The sequence below is a fragment of the Python bivittatus genome, unplaced genomic scaffold, assembly GCF_059951505.1.
Source record: "Python bivittatus isolate LINGU-HERP-01145 unplaced genomic scaffold, Pbiv_v1 ctg000350_np1212, whole genome shotgun sequence".
Lineage (NCBI taxonomy): Eukaryota > Metazoa > Chordata > Lepidosauria > Squamata > Pythonidae > Python > Python bivittatus.
In genome coordinates this window covers 21,647,437-21,667,563 of record NW_028277074.1, presented here as the reverse complement: position 1 = coordinate 21,667,563, position 20,127 = coordinate 21,647,437, and the positions used below count along the sequence as shown (strand labels likewise).

The following is a 20,127-nucleotide window of genomic DNA, read 5'->3' as shown; positions in this document are numbered from 1 at the left end:
CTTGAATATTTGCAGAGCTGCTTAACGGATGGACTGTTGCATATTAGAAACCTGAGTTTAAGCTATCTCTTTGGTAATAACTTTCAGAAAAACTTCACAAAGTTTCTGTGAATAAAATATTGGTTAATGCCCCTGAGCACTATCACAAGCTATTTACGGAAAGGGTGGGATACAAATTATGTTTAAGGAATTCAACTTTATGCATGCTGGCCTTCCCCTATTTTCTTTCTCCTTCACATTCCTCCTTCCTTCCTTCCTTCCTTCCTTCCTTCCTTCCTTCCTTCCTTCCTTCCTTCCTTCCTTCCTTCCTTCCTTCCTTCCTTCCTTCCTTCCTTCCTTCTTTCCTTGATACTATTTTATTATTCATATCATCATATTAGTTCATATAATTAAGATATATCACAGCCTTGGATTCAGTGCTAATACAAAATATGCTTTTATATTTTTCCACTCACTGACTCACATCTAATAAGTAATTTCATTCCTATGTTATGTTTTGTTAAAATAGCTTTACTGTGCCTATGCTATTTCTATGATGAATACCGTTTTAATTTTCATGGATTAATTCTACAATAGCTAGAGTTTGTTTGTTTGTTTGTTTTTGTTCCATTTGTTTAGGAAATGCAGGTGAACTAGATACCTACTAATACACCAATCTTTTAAAAATTGAATTGTCAGTGATGAGCATCCTTGGTACTTGTTAGTAAAATTTGCAATTATTTTGGATAAGAGAGTACTAAAACTCTTTCATATTTTAAAAATTGCATGTCTTATGTTCTTTAGGATCTAGATTTCTCATCACATCCACGGGAGCCTTGTATATTATAGATGTACAGAATGAAGATGGATTGTATAATTACCGATGTATCACTCGGCACAGATACACTGGAGAAACACGTCAGAGCAACAGTGCTAGACTTTTTGTATCAGGTATGAAATGGATATTTTCTGGAAAAAAACTTTTGTATATTAAAAATAAGAAATTCTTTGTACACTGTTTTAATTTCTAGATAGATATCCTTGGAGATCCAAACTGATCGGTATTTGTTGTATTACATATTATTTGTAAAACATGCCATATATTAGGGCAGAATAACAAACCATGGCTCTCTAGATTTTATCAGACTCCATTTCCCATCAGTCTCAATCTGCAGGGTTAACGATCAGGGACGCTGTACCCAAAGTAGTATGCACTGTGAAAGAATACCTGTTTGGCTGGATTACCCTTCTCCAATAGATGCCCTCCACTGCACCTTGAAGTGCACCTGGAAACCTACTGGGGGCCAGTGTAGCTCACACAACAATGGTGTCACATGGGTGAATCTTGATGAACTCGAAACTGTATGCATTCTGGACCAGTTAAAGCTTCTGAATGCTTTTCAAGGGCAGCGAAGAGTGAAGAGTGAAGTGTAGTGATCCAAATGGGAAGTGTAGTGATCCAAATGGGAAGTGACTAAGGCATGGGTGACCATAAGCAGAGCCTTCCAATCCAGGAATAGGCACAACTGGACACAAAGTGAATTTATGCAAAGGCGTCCATACTGTAAGGGAGCTCTGTAAGCCCCTTGCACATCCAAAAGGATATGGTATCATTAGGATATTAACCACTCTGTGGCAGAAATTTATCAGTGATATCTCCCCAGTGTTTTCATGTGGCTGTTAAAACTGTAAGACAAGAGAAAACCTATAGCACTTCTGTGATAATATTTATCTGGATATTACCTTCTAGACATGAGCAGAGGCAATTCAATACTCTGATCCAGCATAAAATATATTTTAGAAAATAATAGAACAGATACAATCAACTCTAGAATAAAATGAGAACTTATTTGATGGACATCTGTAGTATGGGATAAAGACTGTGTTAGTAGAACCTTCTTTACAGGCACTCATTTTATCATGTTTATTCATATTTTAATTCTTTACAGTGGGGGATGGGGAATGATTGAATAGAAATGTTATGGTCTTACCTCTTCTTCACCAAGCCCCCAATGCACTGTTACTAACCAAATATTGATCAAAATCAGTATTCACTACTCTGATGACTTCCAAATGAGTTGGACTGGCCAGCATGGAATTTGAGAGTTACAGTTCCAATACATTTGGATGGCAGCAGATTGAGAAAGACAAATTTCCTGTATGTTCAGATGGATTAATCAGTTCATCCTATTGGTCCCCTAAGATGTAGCTACTCTGTTTTATAGACCCAGCAAACTCGGCTCCATCTATTCTGGATGGATTTGAACACCGTAAAGCCATGGCAGGACAGCAAGTGGAGCTGCCTTGCAAAGCATCTGGACACCCAGCACCAAAGTATCGCTGGCTGAAGGACAATGTTCCCTGGGAACCTGACAGCCGGTTCCGGCCAATGGTGACAGGCCTTCTGATAGAAAATACACGCCCATCAGACTCAGGCAACTATGTGTGTGAAGTCTGGAACAATTATGGTACAGCTGAAGTGATAGGCCGCTTGCATGTAAAACGTAAGTGTCTGCAGACTGTTAGAATGCAATCATCATTAAGTTTAATGGAGTCAAACTTGAAAGCATATGCTGTACTTGTACAGGCTCCCTGAATGACCTAGAACTTTCTATAACTTCCTGATTCTGAGTTGTGTGGAGAGCCTATACAGTATGACTATAGCAGACCCCCAGGGCAATCATTTACCTTCCAGTATTAAAGAGTAGAACTAGCTAGCAGATCTCCACTTACCCTTTCGTTACAGAAATAGAATAGCCTGTTACTCTCAGAAAAACTCTCAGCTTTACACCAAATACTAGAAATACTTGAACTACTTGTTAGAATTGCTCACCCATATTAGTATCAGAAAATTTTGGTACAGTATTGATGTAATATACACATAAATATAGAATGGAGTGAATTGGGCACTGCTGGCTCCTCCAATGCAGCCTCTAAACTCTTCACTCACACCTCTGTGGCATCTTCCTCACCACTCCTGAAAAGATCAGCCTAAGTAATGCTGTTGCTAGCTACGTTTTTGCCAGATAATCCCACTCTGCCCTCATCTACTTGGAAGGTGACAAATGGAATCCTCTTTTCATCAATAATTTGATTGTAGGAGGCAAAAGTGTGCTTAAGGCTTTCCCCAGAATGAACATCACTAATTTATTAAGAATTCAAGTCTGTTTTTTATGTATTAAGGTTAAAAAACTAAATGGAAGTTGAAAGGTCACAAAAGGAGAAAAGAAAAAAGACTTTTTTGACAGGAGTTTTTTGCTTAGAAGTATCACCCTTCATTCTGGAAGCATATTCTTCTAATTTCAGCTGTTTTCAGGGTGATTTTGATTAAGGAAAATTACACTGAATATTCACAAGAGCATCATTTGCTTTTTTTTCCTCCCAGTTTCTCTAAAGACAAATATAAGGATGACTTAGTGATCCTGTTTTTCCTGAGGCTCACAAAAAAGATATAAATCTGAGAAGACATTCTTGAGAACAAGTCCAGTGTGATTTGGAATGTATGTCAACTTGTTTGCCATAGTAAACTCTTTTCCCATAGACCTCTTACAATATTTTTCATAAAGTATTTCTAATAGACTCTCTTTATAAGAACTACTTTAGTCAGCTGCCTTCACTATGCAAAGCTTCTGTGTTCATAGAACACCACCTACCCTTTGTCTGTCAGAACAAACATTTGTCTGTATAAAGAAGCAATTACCTTAATTATCTACATTTCCAGACACGAATATGGGATTTGTGATAGATAGTGTGTTTGTTTCAGAAAGAGATACATAGACCTTGCTAGATCGCTAACAGTGTACAAAGGTGTGACTGTTAAAATTGTCCTTGCATGATCTGCACATGAGTGAGAATATTAAGTTTTGCTTAAAACATATGATTTCTCCCAACTAATGTGTCTAAAACCACCGCCCAGATACCTGGTAAAGAAATATAATTCAAGAATCACTACTAAGCATGCGCAAAATGAATCCATGACTATGTTCCACACATGAGTAGACTTCTGCATATGGCTAATGATGTAAGCAAACAGGTGGAGATTCTACAACCTAAAAGTAGAGAAGCCATTTTCTGGACTCTTTCTCTTAATGTTCCATGTGGTGTAGGAGTTAGTTTTAAACATTTATTTGGTGCAGCATGATTCTCTCTGGTTGTCTTTATTGAGTTTTGGATTAAATTCCATGACAATGCCATCTTTTCCATTAGACAGAATGCGGCAACCATTTCAGATGTCATAAGAGGGGGTAGCAGTGACAAGTCATAGCCATTGCTTCTGAGCCTGTGGCTATAGTGTATAGACCTATGTATGCTGTGTTGTTTGAGCTCTTTGCTGTTCTCAATAATGTTGTTCTAAAATTCACCTGTTTCCAATTTAGTTCATTTTTGTGGAGAGGGCTTGTCATGCTGCCATTTTCCTAAGGAAGCCACCCTTGCATCTTTCTGATGTAGATCGTTGCTATTTGAATGCTTTTTTAAATCTGATTCCTTTCTGTGCTGTATATGCCGCATTGATATTCAGTGAGTTAAATGTAACTCTTTTGTTTTGTTTTGCTCATCAATTACCAAAATAGAACGACTGATTGAATTTGATTCCTTCTTTCAGAGCCTCTGAAAGCCACCATCAGTCCTCGAAAAGTTAAGAGCAGTGTTGGTAGTCGAGTGTCCTTGTCCTGCAGTGTGACTGGAACAGAGGACCATGAACTCTTCTGGTATCGAAATGGAGAAATCATCAATACTGGGAATAATGTGAGAATCATTGGAGTCAATCACGAGACTCTTATTATGGATGGCATGGCCAAAAGTGACGGTGGGGCATACCAGTGTTTTGTACGCAAAGACAAGATGTCTGCACAAGATTATGTTCAGGTGGTGCTAGAAGGTCAGTCATTATTTTATGTATGTAAGCATTTTTAATTTAAAGTTAATCAATTTCTGTCCTTTTCACAGTTCTCAAAAGACATCTTGAAATAATGTGCAAATATTTTAATAAAATAAAATAGTTTTTAAAATATTAATATTAAAAAGTAATAAACATTTATTTGGAAACATACTGTATATAATCATTTGTAGCACACATAAGAAAGGCCTTTTAAGAGGTTTCTGAAACACGTCAAAGTTGGTATGAGCTGAAATAATATCTGGACAGTGGCAGAGTATAGGTTGCAGTTCCTGAAATAAATTCCTTATAAAAGAAACTTCTTCTTCTACATCATTTAAGTTGTTGGGTTTCATTTTTGTTTTTGTTTTTAATTTAGCTTAGTGTTGCAAGGAAGCAGAAAGTTCTGTTTTCCTATTTCTTTTGTTTATTTTGCTTTGGGATTACTTATATCAATCTGCAGCTTTCTTGCCTTGTCTTGCATCATGAGGAACCCCACACAAGGAATTCCTTCATGGAATTATCCTTTGATATTTCTAGAGAGGTTGTAGGCTGCTGGATTGAACCAGTGAAAGACAAGACACTTGGATGTACCCACCTTATAACTAAGTTAAAAGCCAGAATTCTTCATCCCACCCAATTCCATAGAAATGTGTTTGGGTTTGTTTTTGTTGGTTTGTTTTTGTTTTTTCCTCTCATTTGAAAAAGGGAAGTGAACTGATTACATTTGACTGATCATGTCTTGGAAGCAAACAGTAGTTCAACTAGATAAGGATAAAGACTGGATAAAGGCCATTGAGTTGGCTTCCGAAATTAAATAATATATTCACAGTTTTAAAAAATGATGATCCAATGATGTTGTTTGTGTTCTGTTTTGAATAGTCAGATACATGTTTAAGTTGGCATAGGTAGTTGAGAAGCCATCCAAATGGGAAAGAACCTGTTTGCTGATTGATTTATTTCATATTAGTTTTGTATCCAAGTGCTTTGGTGGGGAGTGACAGAAAAAATCTCTTGCAGATTCTCAATAGCTTGGTACCAGCTCTCTAATACAAGAAATCACAATGCGCAATTGTATACTGATAGGAAGAATTAGTGACTCTGGTCAGCTACTGCTAATTATAGCATTACCCATAGGGTATATGTGAATGCTGGACTCTTCCTTTTATATATACATAACATGAAAATATGGGAGGGCAACTAGATACCTTCATATATCCATCAGTTTAGTAGCATAAATGAACTATTTTTCTTCCTTTCCTTCACTTATGTTCCTTGTGGCAGAGGGACCAAGATGGCAATGTAGTATGAAATGATAAATTGACAAGATACTGCAAAAGAGTGGTGCCAATATGATAGGCCAACATTAAATTCAGTACCGACTGTATTTCTCCTCTCTAGATATTGTCGTTGCCTTCTTCTATTACTTCCCTGTTCAATTCTATGTTGAGAAGAGAATATCTTTCAGATCGGCCCTTTTTCAGATCAGCTGTTGCCTTTATGTTCAACTCCGGGTGATTTCTTAGCTGCTGTTCATGATTATAGTATCTTTAATAGTATCTAAAGATCGTACTATCTTTAATAGTAAGATCAACTAATATTTGTACAGAATTTGATGAATCAGTGTAACAATAACCTGACAAAATTCATTAGTATCTGTCCTTCAGAAACAAATGTTTGTATGTTATTTTTAATGTTTTTGAACAGCTACCTGCTGACCCTATTAATAAATATGTCCACCAGCACAAGAAGAAAAAAGTCCACACTTCTCTTACGTACATTTCATCCCAGGCATTATTTGAAGCCATTGCAATCACCATAAATTGCTGACACCATGTTCCACCTAATAATCATGTGAAGAAAGTAATCAATTTGTTTAGAGCTAATGAGGCTATAGTGCAAACATAGCATGAAAACTAATTTCAGAATAGTCACAGAAAGGAGAAGAGATTACCTGTGTGGACCTAGTTACCTTGGCAACCATCTCCTGTGACTAAGAAAGCCTAAAGAGCATATTGATAATCTTTAATGATGTTGAGAGAGTGCAGGTTATCAGAGTACAACAGCAGGGGAGATTTCTAAGACACAGGTCTCCCTGGGAACATAATGTCTGCTTTCATCTGCAAAAAGCCTGTCACTTGTATTTAAAAAAAAAAGAAAAAAAAGTGGAGGGCAGAGGAGCACACTGAGCACATTCCCTGATTTATTAGCTGTGTGTCAATTTCCCTTCAGAATAAAAAGCCTGTAGCCTTTTGTCTTCTGGGAAATGGCAGTGCTAATGCACAGGGAGAGGATGGGAAGTGTTTGAGAGGAGGCAGAAGTCTGAGGCATGCAGACCTTTTGGTCTAACACTTCCTCACTTATTCAGATAGGATTAAAAACAACTGGGAGTGGGACAGAAAAAGAATTAATGGTTTGCTATACAGTATCCTCCTGAATGCCCCTGCTGACATCTTTATAGGTTTCATGCAGAAAATATTAGAATGCTGGAGTCCCTTGTGAATCATGCTGCAGGACAGAAGAGACACTGTCACTGGCTTTCCCACCCTTGCCTGGGTGTTCATTAATGGCAGTTGCAATTGAAAAACATTTCAGTGTGGCAAGATCTCTGTGCCTGCTCTTGAACTGAGACAAAAGAAAATGAAAGTATAAGCACTTCCAATGATCCAGTAGTTATTGCAGGCCTGAGCTGACAAAGAGTTTCATGCATGTATAAAGTATACCTTGAACTCTTTATACAGATAGTCCTCAACTTACAACCACAATAGGGACTGGAAAATTCATTGTTAAGCACTGTAGTCATTAAGCGAGGCATCACATGACTGCACCTGATCTTACATTTTTTGTGGCAGTCATTAAGTGAATCATGTGGTCATTAAGTGAATCACATGGTTCCCCATTGATTTTGCTTGCTGAAGCCGGCTCAGAAGGCCGCTAATGGTGATCATGTGACCCCTGGATGCTGCAACCGTCATAAATGCATGCCGGTTACCAAGTGCCTGAATTTTGATCATGTGACCTCAAGGATGCTGCAGCAGTCATAAGTGCGAAGACTGATCATAAGTCACTTTTTTCAGTGCCATTGTAACTTAGAACGATGGCTAAACAAATGGTCGTAAGTTGAGGACTACTTGTGTATGTTGTGACTGCATTCTGAATTACACTTTTGATAGAATTAAACTGTAATTACCACTGGAGTAAAATAGTACAGTATTTTAAGAGCAATAGCTATTATTTTTATTATTTTTTTATTAGTAGTAGTAGTATTAATTCTAGTGACCACAGCAATTTTAATATTTGAGCCTGCTCTAATTCACTGTAATTCTGCTTGCAGTGAAAACCAGGTTTAGCCCATATGCAATCAATCATTAATCAGGTCCTTTTTGCAGATTGTGAGCAATATTTGGCATGAGATTTATGATTTGGCATGAGATTTATGCATTCTCTGCCTCAAATTATTTTTAAATCTCGCTATATATTGTTCTACCTAAAAGAGATAACAAGAAATTATCCATTGATTAAATTAATCCTTGTTAACTTTATAATTCCAAGTTTCTGAAATAGTTCTAAGATTTGAAGACTTTTTTTCCATGATGAGCCAAAATGTAGCCTCCTTTCCAAAGTATTTATGGATATGATGGTATAAATAGCAATGCAAACAGAACTTTAGCAAACTCTTGCAAGTGGTTAGAGTTTGTGCACATTTCATATAATCTTCTACACCTAAAGTATATGTGGTTATAGCTCTCATGAATAAAGGAATCAGTCAACATGAGTTCTATTCATTTGTTTGGAATCTCTCAGGAGTGGATATATTAAGGGTTTCTTTAAAATAACTAAGCCAATCCTAATTCCTAAATACTGGTGTGTCATCTAACATTACTTCTGATAAGTTAGAGGTGTGTGATTGGTTGACAGGTGTTACATACCAGACTTCCTAGATCCAATAGAGGAACACTACACCTTTATATATTTATGTGCATAAGCCCCTTCAGACTAATGTCAGGGACTAGAGCTCCTAACTTTCTTATAAGCCAGTCATACATTTGGCTCCAATGGGAATTGAACAAGCTATGTTTGGGTGGAATTTTCATTTTACTGATTCATTGATTTTTTTCTTTCTTTCTTTTTTAATAATAATGTTATTAGAGTTTACAAGTACAAATATAAAAGACTAATACAAACTAAGGAAAATATAAAAAGAAAAGAAAAAAGTGCAAAGAGATAGGAAAAAGAGAATATATAAAAGATGACTCCCCCCATCCCTCTGGACAAGTATAAACAACTCCTGTAACTTAACACCTTCCCTAGTACTTCAATTTAAAAAAAAGAAAAAAGATTTATTCTTCCCGTATCTCATCCCTTATCAATAATCTAATTATAAAAACTCATCATTGAACTTTAATCAGCAAAAGTTTATTAAGAGCTACCAAAAATAATATGTATTTTAAACTTAATCAAAAAATCCATTTTGTGATCCAACCTATCACTTTCTAAGAAGTAAAGCAAAAGAAATCTTTCCCTACTTACAAACAGATCCTTAAAAACTCGTCATTCAATCCTGGTCAAAAAGAAATCCCATTAATAACTACCAGAAACCACAACTTATATTTTAACCGTAGCCAAATAAATTCATTTTGTAAATCTTCTGTTTACTTTTAAAAAGCTGGATCTTTAACCCTATCAAATAATGTCCCACAAGTTGATACCTTATAATTTTCTCTTTGTCTCCTCTCAGAAACAGCTTCATCGGTTTAACACATTCCTTTTGTAAAACCAAAGTAAGAAGGCTTTCCAAGTTACTCTTCTGATTTATTATTTGTATGTCTCCTTTAATTATTATGACATCAGCTGGTTTCATTTGCAAATCCATTTTGGAATCTTTTCCCATATCACTCTTATACTCTGGCATTTTTAAATACATTTTCAAATCCACAGCATTTTTTCCATATCATTTTTATAATCCAGCATTTTTTAAACTCCAAATCCACATTCAAATCAACCTCAATCTCTGTTTTGTCCAATAAAATCTGTTGTTCTTCTATATCCTCTGTTATAGTATCAGGCAATCTTATTTCTGAGTACATTGTTCTCAAACAGCCTTAATTTCTCCTACAGTGAAATAGTACTGCTCCATTGTATTAATGGATCTCTTCTCCTTTAATTGTAATCATTTGTTCTCTCTGGTTCCCTCTAGACAACCTTCAAGTCCCCTCTTATCATCTATTTTCCAGTCAACAAAACCTTCCCATAGAAGGATTTCTCACAATTAATTTCAAAATGTTCATATATTCTTTCATAATTTTTAAACACCTGACAGGAAATAGTGTTTCAAGTCCATCTAGTCCCTTAACTTTCCAAAATCCACATTCTAGGCTCCCTTTTGCTGTTTTCCAAAAAGTAAATCTTTTCTTTTTAATCCTTACACTTACATGGATCTTCTTTCATGCAGGGTAGAAGGAGATTCTCCCGGTGTAATAAAACTTGCTGTTCAGAGGGTTCTTAACTTCTAAGAAATCAGTAAAAAGCAGCTTCTTAAAATAATTAAGAGAGGAAGTAGGTGAATCCAATGTCTCTTTGAAAGGCGCTGAACTGGGGCAGGCATGAAGTTTCCCTTCCTAGTTTACTTCACTATGTTAACTTCACTATGTTTACTTCACTATGTTAATTATAAAGTAAATTTATAATTAGCCTAATTGGCTGAAAGGAATAATATTCATATGAAATGGCAAGGGGAAAGAAACACATTAGTGATGTTGTCAGGCAATAAGTATGGGTCAAAATGAGAATCAATTGTGCTATTTTTTGAATCAGTGTTTATTTAGCTTCTTTTTGTCTTAAATCAGAGGAGCTAAAGAAGGCTACCCTTTTCTGAAAAAATTGTCTCATGCATCTTCTCTGTGTAGATACTTATTAACTTAGATACCTTTCCTTCTACAGATGGAACTCCTAAAATAATTTCAGCCTTCAGTGAGAAAGTGGTAAGCCCAGGGGAAGGTGTATCCTTGATGTGCAATGTGAAGGGAACTCCTCTTCCTACAATCATGTGGACTTTGGATGAAAATCCCATAATTAAAGATGGGAACCACCGTATTAGTCAGATCATCACTTCTGATGGGAATGTGGTCAGCTACCTAAACATCTCCAGCACTCAGGTCCGAGATGGTGGAGTATATCGTTGTACTGCCAACAACTCAGCTGGAGTCGTCCTCTACCAGGCTCGAATAAACGTAAGAGGTGCTTGTCAAATCAGCTCCTCCAAAACAAAAAAAATTAAACCTCATTGTAGTAAAATAAAACATAACTGCATTTATGAGCTTTGCTATGGAACGCTAAGAATGATTTTTTTCCCGCAGTACTGTCTCTATTTTTCCTGTGTAGGCATAATGGTATGAGACTACATTTCTAAGGACAGCTTCTTCAGAGTAAGCATCACTGATAGGGCTTAGTTCTGAGTAAATGTGTGTCAGATTGCACTGACAGTCCATTATACAGTATAAAGCATATCATATACTATGACAGTTTATTACATATACTAATCAATTCAACTATTTTTAACTTAATATAGAACTTGTTTTGCTTGCATGACTTTTTTTTCCCTTTGAGATCTTAACATCCATCGTAAATATCCAGGTATGGAACAATGCAACTTATATCTGTAATGCAGTCCTCAGGCATCAGACTGTATCCCCTTCACTTAGATTACATATGCCCGTTGGGCTGCTGACTGAGGTGATATCAATTGTCATCCAAAACCTCTGGAGCGCAACAGGTTAGGAACAGTTGTATATAACTTTTACCCTGATTTTAGAAATATCAGGCTACTTTTCTATCTGGCATTAACTGAAATTTCACTAGCTTTCAATTTGTAATTCAACACAGATTTTTGTCATAAGGGTTTTAGTGATACAAGTGTATGTAGAATTAATTAATATGACTACTGTAGGGTTGGAAAAATTGAAAAGCATAAAACAAGTAGGAAGGGCCCCTTACATGGCTCTGTAAAGTTAAAAAAGAGAGGAATATAAAAGATATATTATAAAAGGATATAAAATAATTATATATTTAGAAGAAAACAATATTTTCTTAACTAATTACACCCCTAAATTATTTTCAAGAGCTTGTTTTTATCTTTACAGGACCAGCCAGCATTCGACCAATGAAAAATATTACAGCAATAGCAGGGCGGGATACCTTCATTCACTGTCGTGTCATTGGTTACCCTTACTACTCAATCAAGTGGTACAAGAATTCTAATCTGCTCCCTTTTAATCATCGTCAAGTAGCATTTGAAAACAATGGAACACTGAAGCTCTCAGATGTGCAGAAGGAGGTGGATGAGGGGGAATACACATGCAATGTTCTGGTTCAGCCCCAACTGTCCACCAGCCAGAGTGTACATGTGACAGTAAAAGGTAAAACATGCATGCAAATTAAAAAGTGCTTGTGAAATTGGGAACAAGAGGGTGATGAGCATTCATCATAGATCATGGTCTGGCTTACATGTATTTGAATGTACTTCTCTGTGAACTGTCCCACAGCTATCTGTGGAAAACAAATACAATGGAGATGTTAAATATGCCTTGGCATTTCCAGGTACGCATGCCATCTCCAGCAAGAATTCCCAGTCATAAGAGCTTTGAAAAGCACCAATTGTAAAGCTGCTGCTATCACATCAGGCAGGGAGGTAACTGCAGGTGGGCAGGCCTTATTGACAGAGGGTCTTAGGACCTTGTTGGCTGGCTGTAGAAATTCTGATCTCAAAAATAATGATTAAAGCTTTATATTCCATACTGTATTGTGAGCAATATTAAGAATCCACCTGTGATTACAACTACATTTTTTAATCAACTTTTTCTGGACAGTGCCCTTCATTCTTATTGACCTTCAGTATATTTAATAATCAATAATAATCTTATTGATTATTAAAGATATTGAAGCCTTGACTCAGAAAAGTTAATACTTTGCAGCTAGCTATCAGATGTCGTACACGTAACCCCTTATTCAACAATTAGCTTAATAGGGCAGAAACCCCTCAGACCCAACTCAGTAGATTAGAATTTTTATTGCAGGCAAAAAAGAAGCCTTAACAGAGCAGCAGAGAGTTTAAAGTGTCAACGTTTTCCTTTCCAAGTAAGGTTCTCGCTAGTTTGCTTAATGGCCTTGGACAGATGAGATGAGTTTATACAAAAGTCCTGTGTAGCCTGAGAACTTCTCGTTCCTCCATTGCCAGCTTCAGCACTTACACTAGCGTTTTATTATTAAAGATTTAACAATTAATAAATACTTGTTATGGGTCCACCTAATGCACGCTAGACGTCTTATAGATGAAATATTTTCTTCTGCTAATGTTTCTTCTGCTAATGTTTCTTCTGCTAATGTTTACAGTCACACATTTTTGACCAATAACCAATTTTTGACCAATACATTTTTTTCCAGTGCCACCTTTTATCCAGCCCTTTGAATTTCCGAGGTTCTCTATTGGCCAGAGAGTCTTCATTCCATGTGTTGTGGTCTCAGGGGACTTGCCTATTACAATCACCTGGCAGAAGGATGGTAGGCCAATCCCAGCCAGTCTTGGGGTGACCATTGACAACATTGACTTCACCAGCTCCTTAAGGATTTCTAATCTTTCCCTTATGCACAATGGAAACTATACCTGTATAGCAAGAAACGATGCAGCAGCTGTGGAGCACCAAAGCCAATTAATTGTTAGAGGTAAGTATAATGGTAGCAATAGTATCATCACTAGTATTACCAAACACCAATTATGATGGGAAATACAAGCTACTAGAGTGTACAATAATTGCCCTTTTCTCTTCACACGTATACCATAATAATAGCACATTCCTTTTGTCTGAACACGTTACAAGTAAATGCAGTCACTGGTCAGGAAATGTTTGTACTTCCACTTGGAAACCACAAGTTTTAATACACAGAAAACCTTTAGAGTGGGTTGACAGAATTTGAAATATGATTAGATTATTTTCTGTAGCATTTTAGCTTTGAGCCTGTCCGTTTTTAATAACAAATTATGCTAATTGATAAGCAAGCTGTGTAATTCTGCTACAATAAAGGAATATTACTGTCTTGCCTTGTGTTTTGGAAATATCAGTCATTCAGCTACTAAGAAGGTGTCTGCTATCACTGTGATGCTATGGTGATGTTTCTCAACTGGCAGCCTGTGAGTCAAATCCAGGTGCGTCCAGACAGAGGCTCCTAGCACTACCAGTCAGTAGGTATTATCCTGCTCTTCTGTCTTTTTCATAACTAATAATTTATTTAAAAAAAGAAAAAAAACTTCCACAAAAAATGCAGTTGCTGTTGTACACGTTTTGTACGTATTTTCATAAGCAACTTCCGTGACTATCTATAATACATGTTTTTCTATGCAACTTTTCATATGTATGCTTTATTTAAATTCAACTTAACCCTAACTTATTTGTACAAAACTTTCCGAAATTTACACGGACTGTTATGTAAATGTCATGAATATATTCTGATGATTATGAAGTAAGACAATGACTAGCTGTAGAATCCATTTATTACTGCTGTCTCTGTTGCAGTAGAAATTGCTTGAGTGGATCACATTTTTAGGTAAAAGAAATCCATGACAGAATTGAATTAACCAGAAGGCAGGGCTGCAGGTGTTAGTATTTTGAGTAACTCTTAAACCTTTTCAGCTAAACTTCAAATAACATCTCACTATATAGGTTTTCAGAACATCCAGTTTAAAATAGGAAGTAGATTAATTAAGGAATCTTTTAAGCTTTCCAAAAATGGGAATGTTTGAAAAATAATCTAAAATAAATAATAGGGCAAAATGTTTAACTGCAGTATAAATGTAGTATTATAAAATCATGGAATCCAAATATAATTTATATTACTTTTTTATGAGAAAGATGTATTTGAAGCAAATATCTTAAAAATATATTCATTCTGTACTAGTTTTTTTTTTATTTATACAACTGCAAGAAAGCATATATGGTGATGGAAGTAGTAAACAATGTCATATTTATCTTAGGCCACTGCTGTTTATTGGAAAGTGACTAAATAGTCTACTGTCATGGGATCATTTTCTATATAGATTGCTGGAGCCAATAAATTAATACAATATTTAGCATGTTTATTTTAAATAAATAAATGAAATATAACTTAAATGAGGGTATCCCCATTATCTGCTTTTTAAGTATGTTTAGTGGAAATATGCTCTTTCTATTATACTTCTTTGGTATTCTATATTCGCTGATAATTAAGTGTCCAGTGACAAGTATTCCAGAGTGTAGGGGTTACATTGGGAGTTAGATTTTCCCAAAGCAGGATGCCAATTATGCCAACAGACAAATGCCACCTGACACCAAGACTGAGAAGTGGTGGGAAAATCAGGGAAAAGAAGTATCAGATTTAAACTGCAGTGAGTATAAGACAGGACCAAGCTCTCACGTTGATAAAGGCAACCCCTTGTTACATTAAAGTGGCTGCATCCTGACATGCAACAACAATTCTTATCTAGCCGTGATGCATCAAATAGCTTTGGCTGAGTCTGAGCTAGAGAGCCTGACAGAGATTTCTGAATGTTTCATAAAGGTAAGGAAAGGGTGTCATGTAAAAATAAAGATGACATTTAATATTGATGGTGTTAAATAGTTAAACTAACTTTCCTTATTTCTGTAACTAAGCAGTAGTGAAATAAACTTGTGAAAAATTGGATTTCATTTATTTATTTGTTCTCAGAGACTGAATTCTCAATGTACAGTAAAAGGGGAAAGGAAGAACAGTATAAAATTATTCAAACATTTAATAGAAAAGCAGATTAATCCATATTCAGACAGCATAAATCTCTTTCAGCTGTACATTTCAGAAATAAAAGCAATTCATGACAGATTCCAGTGGGAGGAAGATACTAGAGTCCATTTAAATGGACTTAGTAGTGGTAAAGAAGAAAATAGTGGATTAAGTTTACTAATATCTACCCCATTCTGCACTCAAAAATCTAAACAAAAATGTGTGCATTTATGAAAGGCACAGTTAATCTAGTGATTATTAATAGTAGTTATATTTTGAAAACCATTGAAATAATAGTTTTTTTAAAACATATAAGGGAAAGATTGTTAAAAACAACTTCTATCAGGCAGATTGTTCTCATGATGTCACCTCCATTTCATCCCCAGCCTGTAACTGAGATAGCCTGGAGTCATGTTTAGTTGTTCTGGTGTGAAAGTGGCATTTTCCTGCTTCTCCTGACACAGATATTGCCAAGAAGACAATCTACAATGACTCAGTGGCAGTGCTAGCAATAACACAGTCAAGGGTAGGGATCTGCCTAGCTCCTATTGGTTAATTAAGTCTACTGAGAGCACAGCCTTCCCCATCTGCTTGCTGGGCACTGCTCTGTAAGGCCATTTTGGCATGGGCTGTGAATCCAGAGACCTCAGTGGCACACAGTGGACACAGCACTGGAAGATCAACAATTCTGTGTCAAGGGCCCCTCTCTCCCAAAACAATTCTGATTGGTCAGTGGGTCATAGGAGAGATATGAGATGAAGGGAATGAGCATTGTTGATCTGTGTGTAAGCTTTGTCTTGACTTTTTCTATTTGTGCTGCCGCCGTCACCTCCTTCCCTTGTTAAAAATCCAAAATATTCAAGTGGTCTTGTAAAGCACTCTGATCTCAAATTATAGGCACAATATTTTAAGTGGAAGCAAAGAGCAGTAGTTGAATTAGAAGGCTGCATTCAGCAGATAAACTGTGAAATTCACCAGGATTTGCTTGTTACATGGCTGAAAACCTATTCTGTGAAAATAAAATATACTTGAATGATGCCTCGGGGGGGGGGGGACCCAGATCAGTTCCAAAGAGGTTCTGGAAGAAATGGCAGAGGTATCCCTTTTGTCCCAAAGAGTGCCCTTCAAGTTTAGTAGGGATGTACTGTGCTTCACATTCAAAGCTGAAGAAGTGCCTTGGAGCAGACAAGATGTTGTACCTGTTGACACCTTAACAGGTGTGTCTTTTCTTGGAGTTGTATGGTAACTGCATGATCCTAGGAAAATACACATTTGTATTTAAGAGGCAATCAGCAAGTATAAAATGCATATTTGAGAAGAAGGCATTGAAAACATGCCCACGTCTCCTCCCAAGCACCTTCCATGACTCTTTAGCTCAGACAGGAATTTTCCTTAAACCATATGGCCACCATAAGTTGAGCGTGAGTTTTTGAGATATCATGGAAGTGTCCATGTCATTTTTTGGCAACACTACATAAGTAGCTTACTGTTGCTGCCTTTGGAAATGTTTTGCTGACTTTCTGGTCTAGCCCACTGCCCTGATTTTTTTCCTGGTGGTCTCCCATTTTAATACTAACCAGTTCCGACTCTGCTTAGTTTTTTTGGGATCAGCACAATTTCTTCTAGCCGGCTCATTCCAAAATAACTTATAATGAAGAGTTTTCCTAAGCCAGAAAAAATGACTCCTCATTTGTGATAACATTTTATAAAACTTGCTTTGAATAATTGAATTTCTTTCATCAATTTAGATTTCTAATACCTCAATACATAGTACTAATATTTCAACGACAAAAAACAAACTTATTTTATTCTGTATTAAGTCACTAATTGTACACACATTTTAATCTTTCCAGTGGGCTCCCAGAGAAAAGGAGAGTATCAAAAATCCTTCTGTCCAAGAGAATGGTGAATGTGAACATGTATAGTCAAAAATACTAATGTTAGCTTTATAAAAAGGCAGCCCTTATCCACTAATTTCTTGTACTCTTGCAACAACTCTATTGCAAAGATAAACTACCTTCCTCCTGTTCATCCAGGAATTGTCCCCTGATTTCAGTGAAGGCAGCAAATTAGTTCGGCAAGCACATATTCAATCTTTTCAGAATATTAATTTGCTCTGTTTTTAAAGATGCAATCTGCATGTATAAAAACATTTGAAAATTGTTTTCTGCATTTATAAACAAAGGCCACTTATAGGCTTTGGATGCTTCAGACACTTCTTCATGGCTAATACTTAAATCACTCATCATTTTTGACATTTCAGACAAAGGTTTTATATTTTAAAATGAAGATCAAAAAATATATGTGCTACCATTCATTATGACTGCTTGTCTCAATTTTTATAGTTTATTAGTCACCATATTGCTATTTAAGGATACTGCAAGTTCAACTATTTAAAATTTGCAACTGTCAACTCTGTTGAGATAGTAGCTCATTATTTTAAAATCTCAACTACAAACTACACCGTGTTCTAAGAGTTTCCACTTATGATCTGAAGAATTATATGTGTTGAAGTAAAATATAAGATGTATGTTCTTGCTATATCGGTGGTAACCACCTAAGGAGAGATGGAAATGAAGGCCAGAGCACTGATTGCTGCAAACAGGAGGCCACATTCTTATCTAGCTTCAGCAGGAGTTTAAAAAAAAAACAGCAGTTCTATAAAAGGCTTACTAGGAAGCCACAGAATTAATTATAATCAACACAATTGATTCCCTCCCCTGCTATACCAAAGAACTCTGGACATATCAGGTGTGGGCATATTATTTAATTTGGACATTAACGCATCCCACTGAGTGTGGCAGTTTTTATTATCAGGCTTTTTATTGCCAAATTTGTTTCTAATATCATTTGCCAAACAATATTTTGATTGAGGGTCAATAGAAATTACTAGAAAACATCACAGTTAAATGATCTAATTATAGCCAAAGTGATGACCTGATTAGATCCTACTTTCTTTGTTTTCTTCTAGTTCCCCCCAGATTTGTGGTTCAGCCAATTGATCAAGATGGGATTTATGGAAAAGCTGTGATCCTCAACTGCTCTGCAGAAGGCTATCCTGTTCCTACCATTGTCTGGAAGTACTCCAAAGGTATTTCCTTCCTCTAATGATAATGATTATGGTGTAATTTGAAAACTTATTGTGCATTTATTGTGCAATGTTAATTTTGTTGATATTATAGCTGTGTTAGATTGTGGGGAGGCTGGGAAAGTAATGGAAAGAAGAGTAGACATAATCAAGAGATAGAAGGTGAGTCCATTAGCAGCTTATTTTATAAATGACAACACAGCTCTAGTGGCAGGAAACCCCAAAAGAAGTGTTTCAAATCATTCAAAGAGACTCAGTCTCACTATAGGTGAGAGTTGGAAATTCTTCTTGCAGTTTCCAAGATACCCAAAGACTAGCATTAAAGATACCTTATTGAAATCCGTTTAGCTCTTCCTCAATCTTGCCCAGGGGCTTGACAATACTATTATTTCTCTTTCATTATCATTTAATAAAATGATGTATTCAAATGAAATAAGGGAGATAATATTTACACATCTTGTAACAGGTAGCCCTCGGGTTACAATCATCCAAAGTTACGACAGCGTTGAACAAATGGTATTTACCACAGGTCCTTGTAGTTCTGGCTGTCACAGCATCCCTTTGGTCATGTGATTGCGATCCAGGTGCTTGGTGCCTGGCTTGCAATTACGATGTCACAGCAAGCCATGCTCACATGATCACGATTTTCGATGCTCCTTGATGGCTTCCCACGAACAAAGTCAATGGGGAAGCCGTCAGGAAGTCGGAAGTTGCAGTCATGTGAGGTCCTCACTTAACGACCCGCATGTTTTTCATTTAACAACAGTAACCAGGACTGCTGAGATTGCCATCGCTAAGTGATGCAGTCACGTGACATTGTGTTTTATGACCGCATCACTTAGCGATGGCAATTCCGGTCCCAATTGCCATTGTAAACCAGTAGTGTAGATGACCTGAAGATGATATGGTCAAAAATCCAAACCTCTTGCAGAAGATTTGTACAGGCACTACTGAGCAATTTCCTTTAATTTCTGAATGTACATCACCAACATTTTCAGCCACATAGAAAGTTTAACACTGTCCTTCAGTATTCCTCACTTCTGTTGAAATGCAGAAAACAGTCAATTTGAAATGCAGAAAACAATCAATCAGTCCAATAGGGAGAGTTCATTGAGTATCAATCAGTGCCCTGCCTCATGAGCTACCATTATTCTCCTCAGCCCCACTGTACACAGAAACAAAACTAATATTCACACCTCCACATTTTCCAGTTCATGTATTTGTGTATTTGCTAAAGGCACACAAAGGCTTTCCAGTTGCCAAATTACCATCCCTATCTTGCATTTAATATCTTTTGTGGTATGAGAAGGTAGAATGATAGAATGTCAGCATTTTTTCAAGCAGACATTTTTCTTGAATCTTTTAATCATGGTTGCATGTGGCTATGCCAGCCACAATG

At 36.4% G+C, this 20,127-nt stretch overlaps 1 protein-coding gene across 1 annotated transcript in view; it reads left to right on the top strand.

Moving 5' to 3' along the window:
* Window positions 1–20,127, top strand: part of DSCAM (DS cell adhesion molecule) — a 355,545-nt gene that overhangs the window by 171,774 nt on the left and 163,644 nt on the right. Inside the window, exons 5-11 of the mRNA XM_088144695.1 lie at window positions 784–930; window positions 2,205–2,483; window positions 4,583–4,858; window positions 10,796–11,092; window positions 11,995–12,270; window positions 13,295–13,573; window positions 18,612–18,731. Coding sequence (XP_088000821.1) covers window positions 784–930; window positions 2,205–2,483; window positions 4,583–4,858; window positions 10,796–11,092; window positions 11,995–12,270; window positions 13,295–13,573; window positions 18,612–18,731 — 1,674 coding nt within the window. The remainder of the gene's footprint in view (window positions 1–783; window positions 931–2,204; window positions 2,484–4,582; window positions 4,859–10,795; window positions 11,093–11,994; window positions 12,271–13,294; window positions 13,574–18,611; window positions 18,732–20,127) is intronic.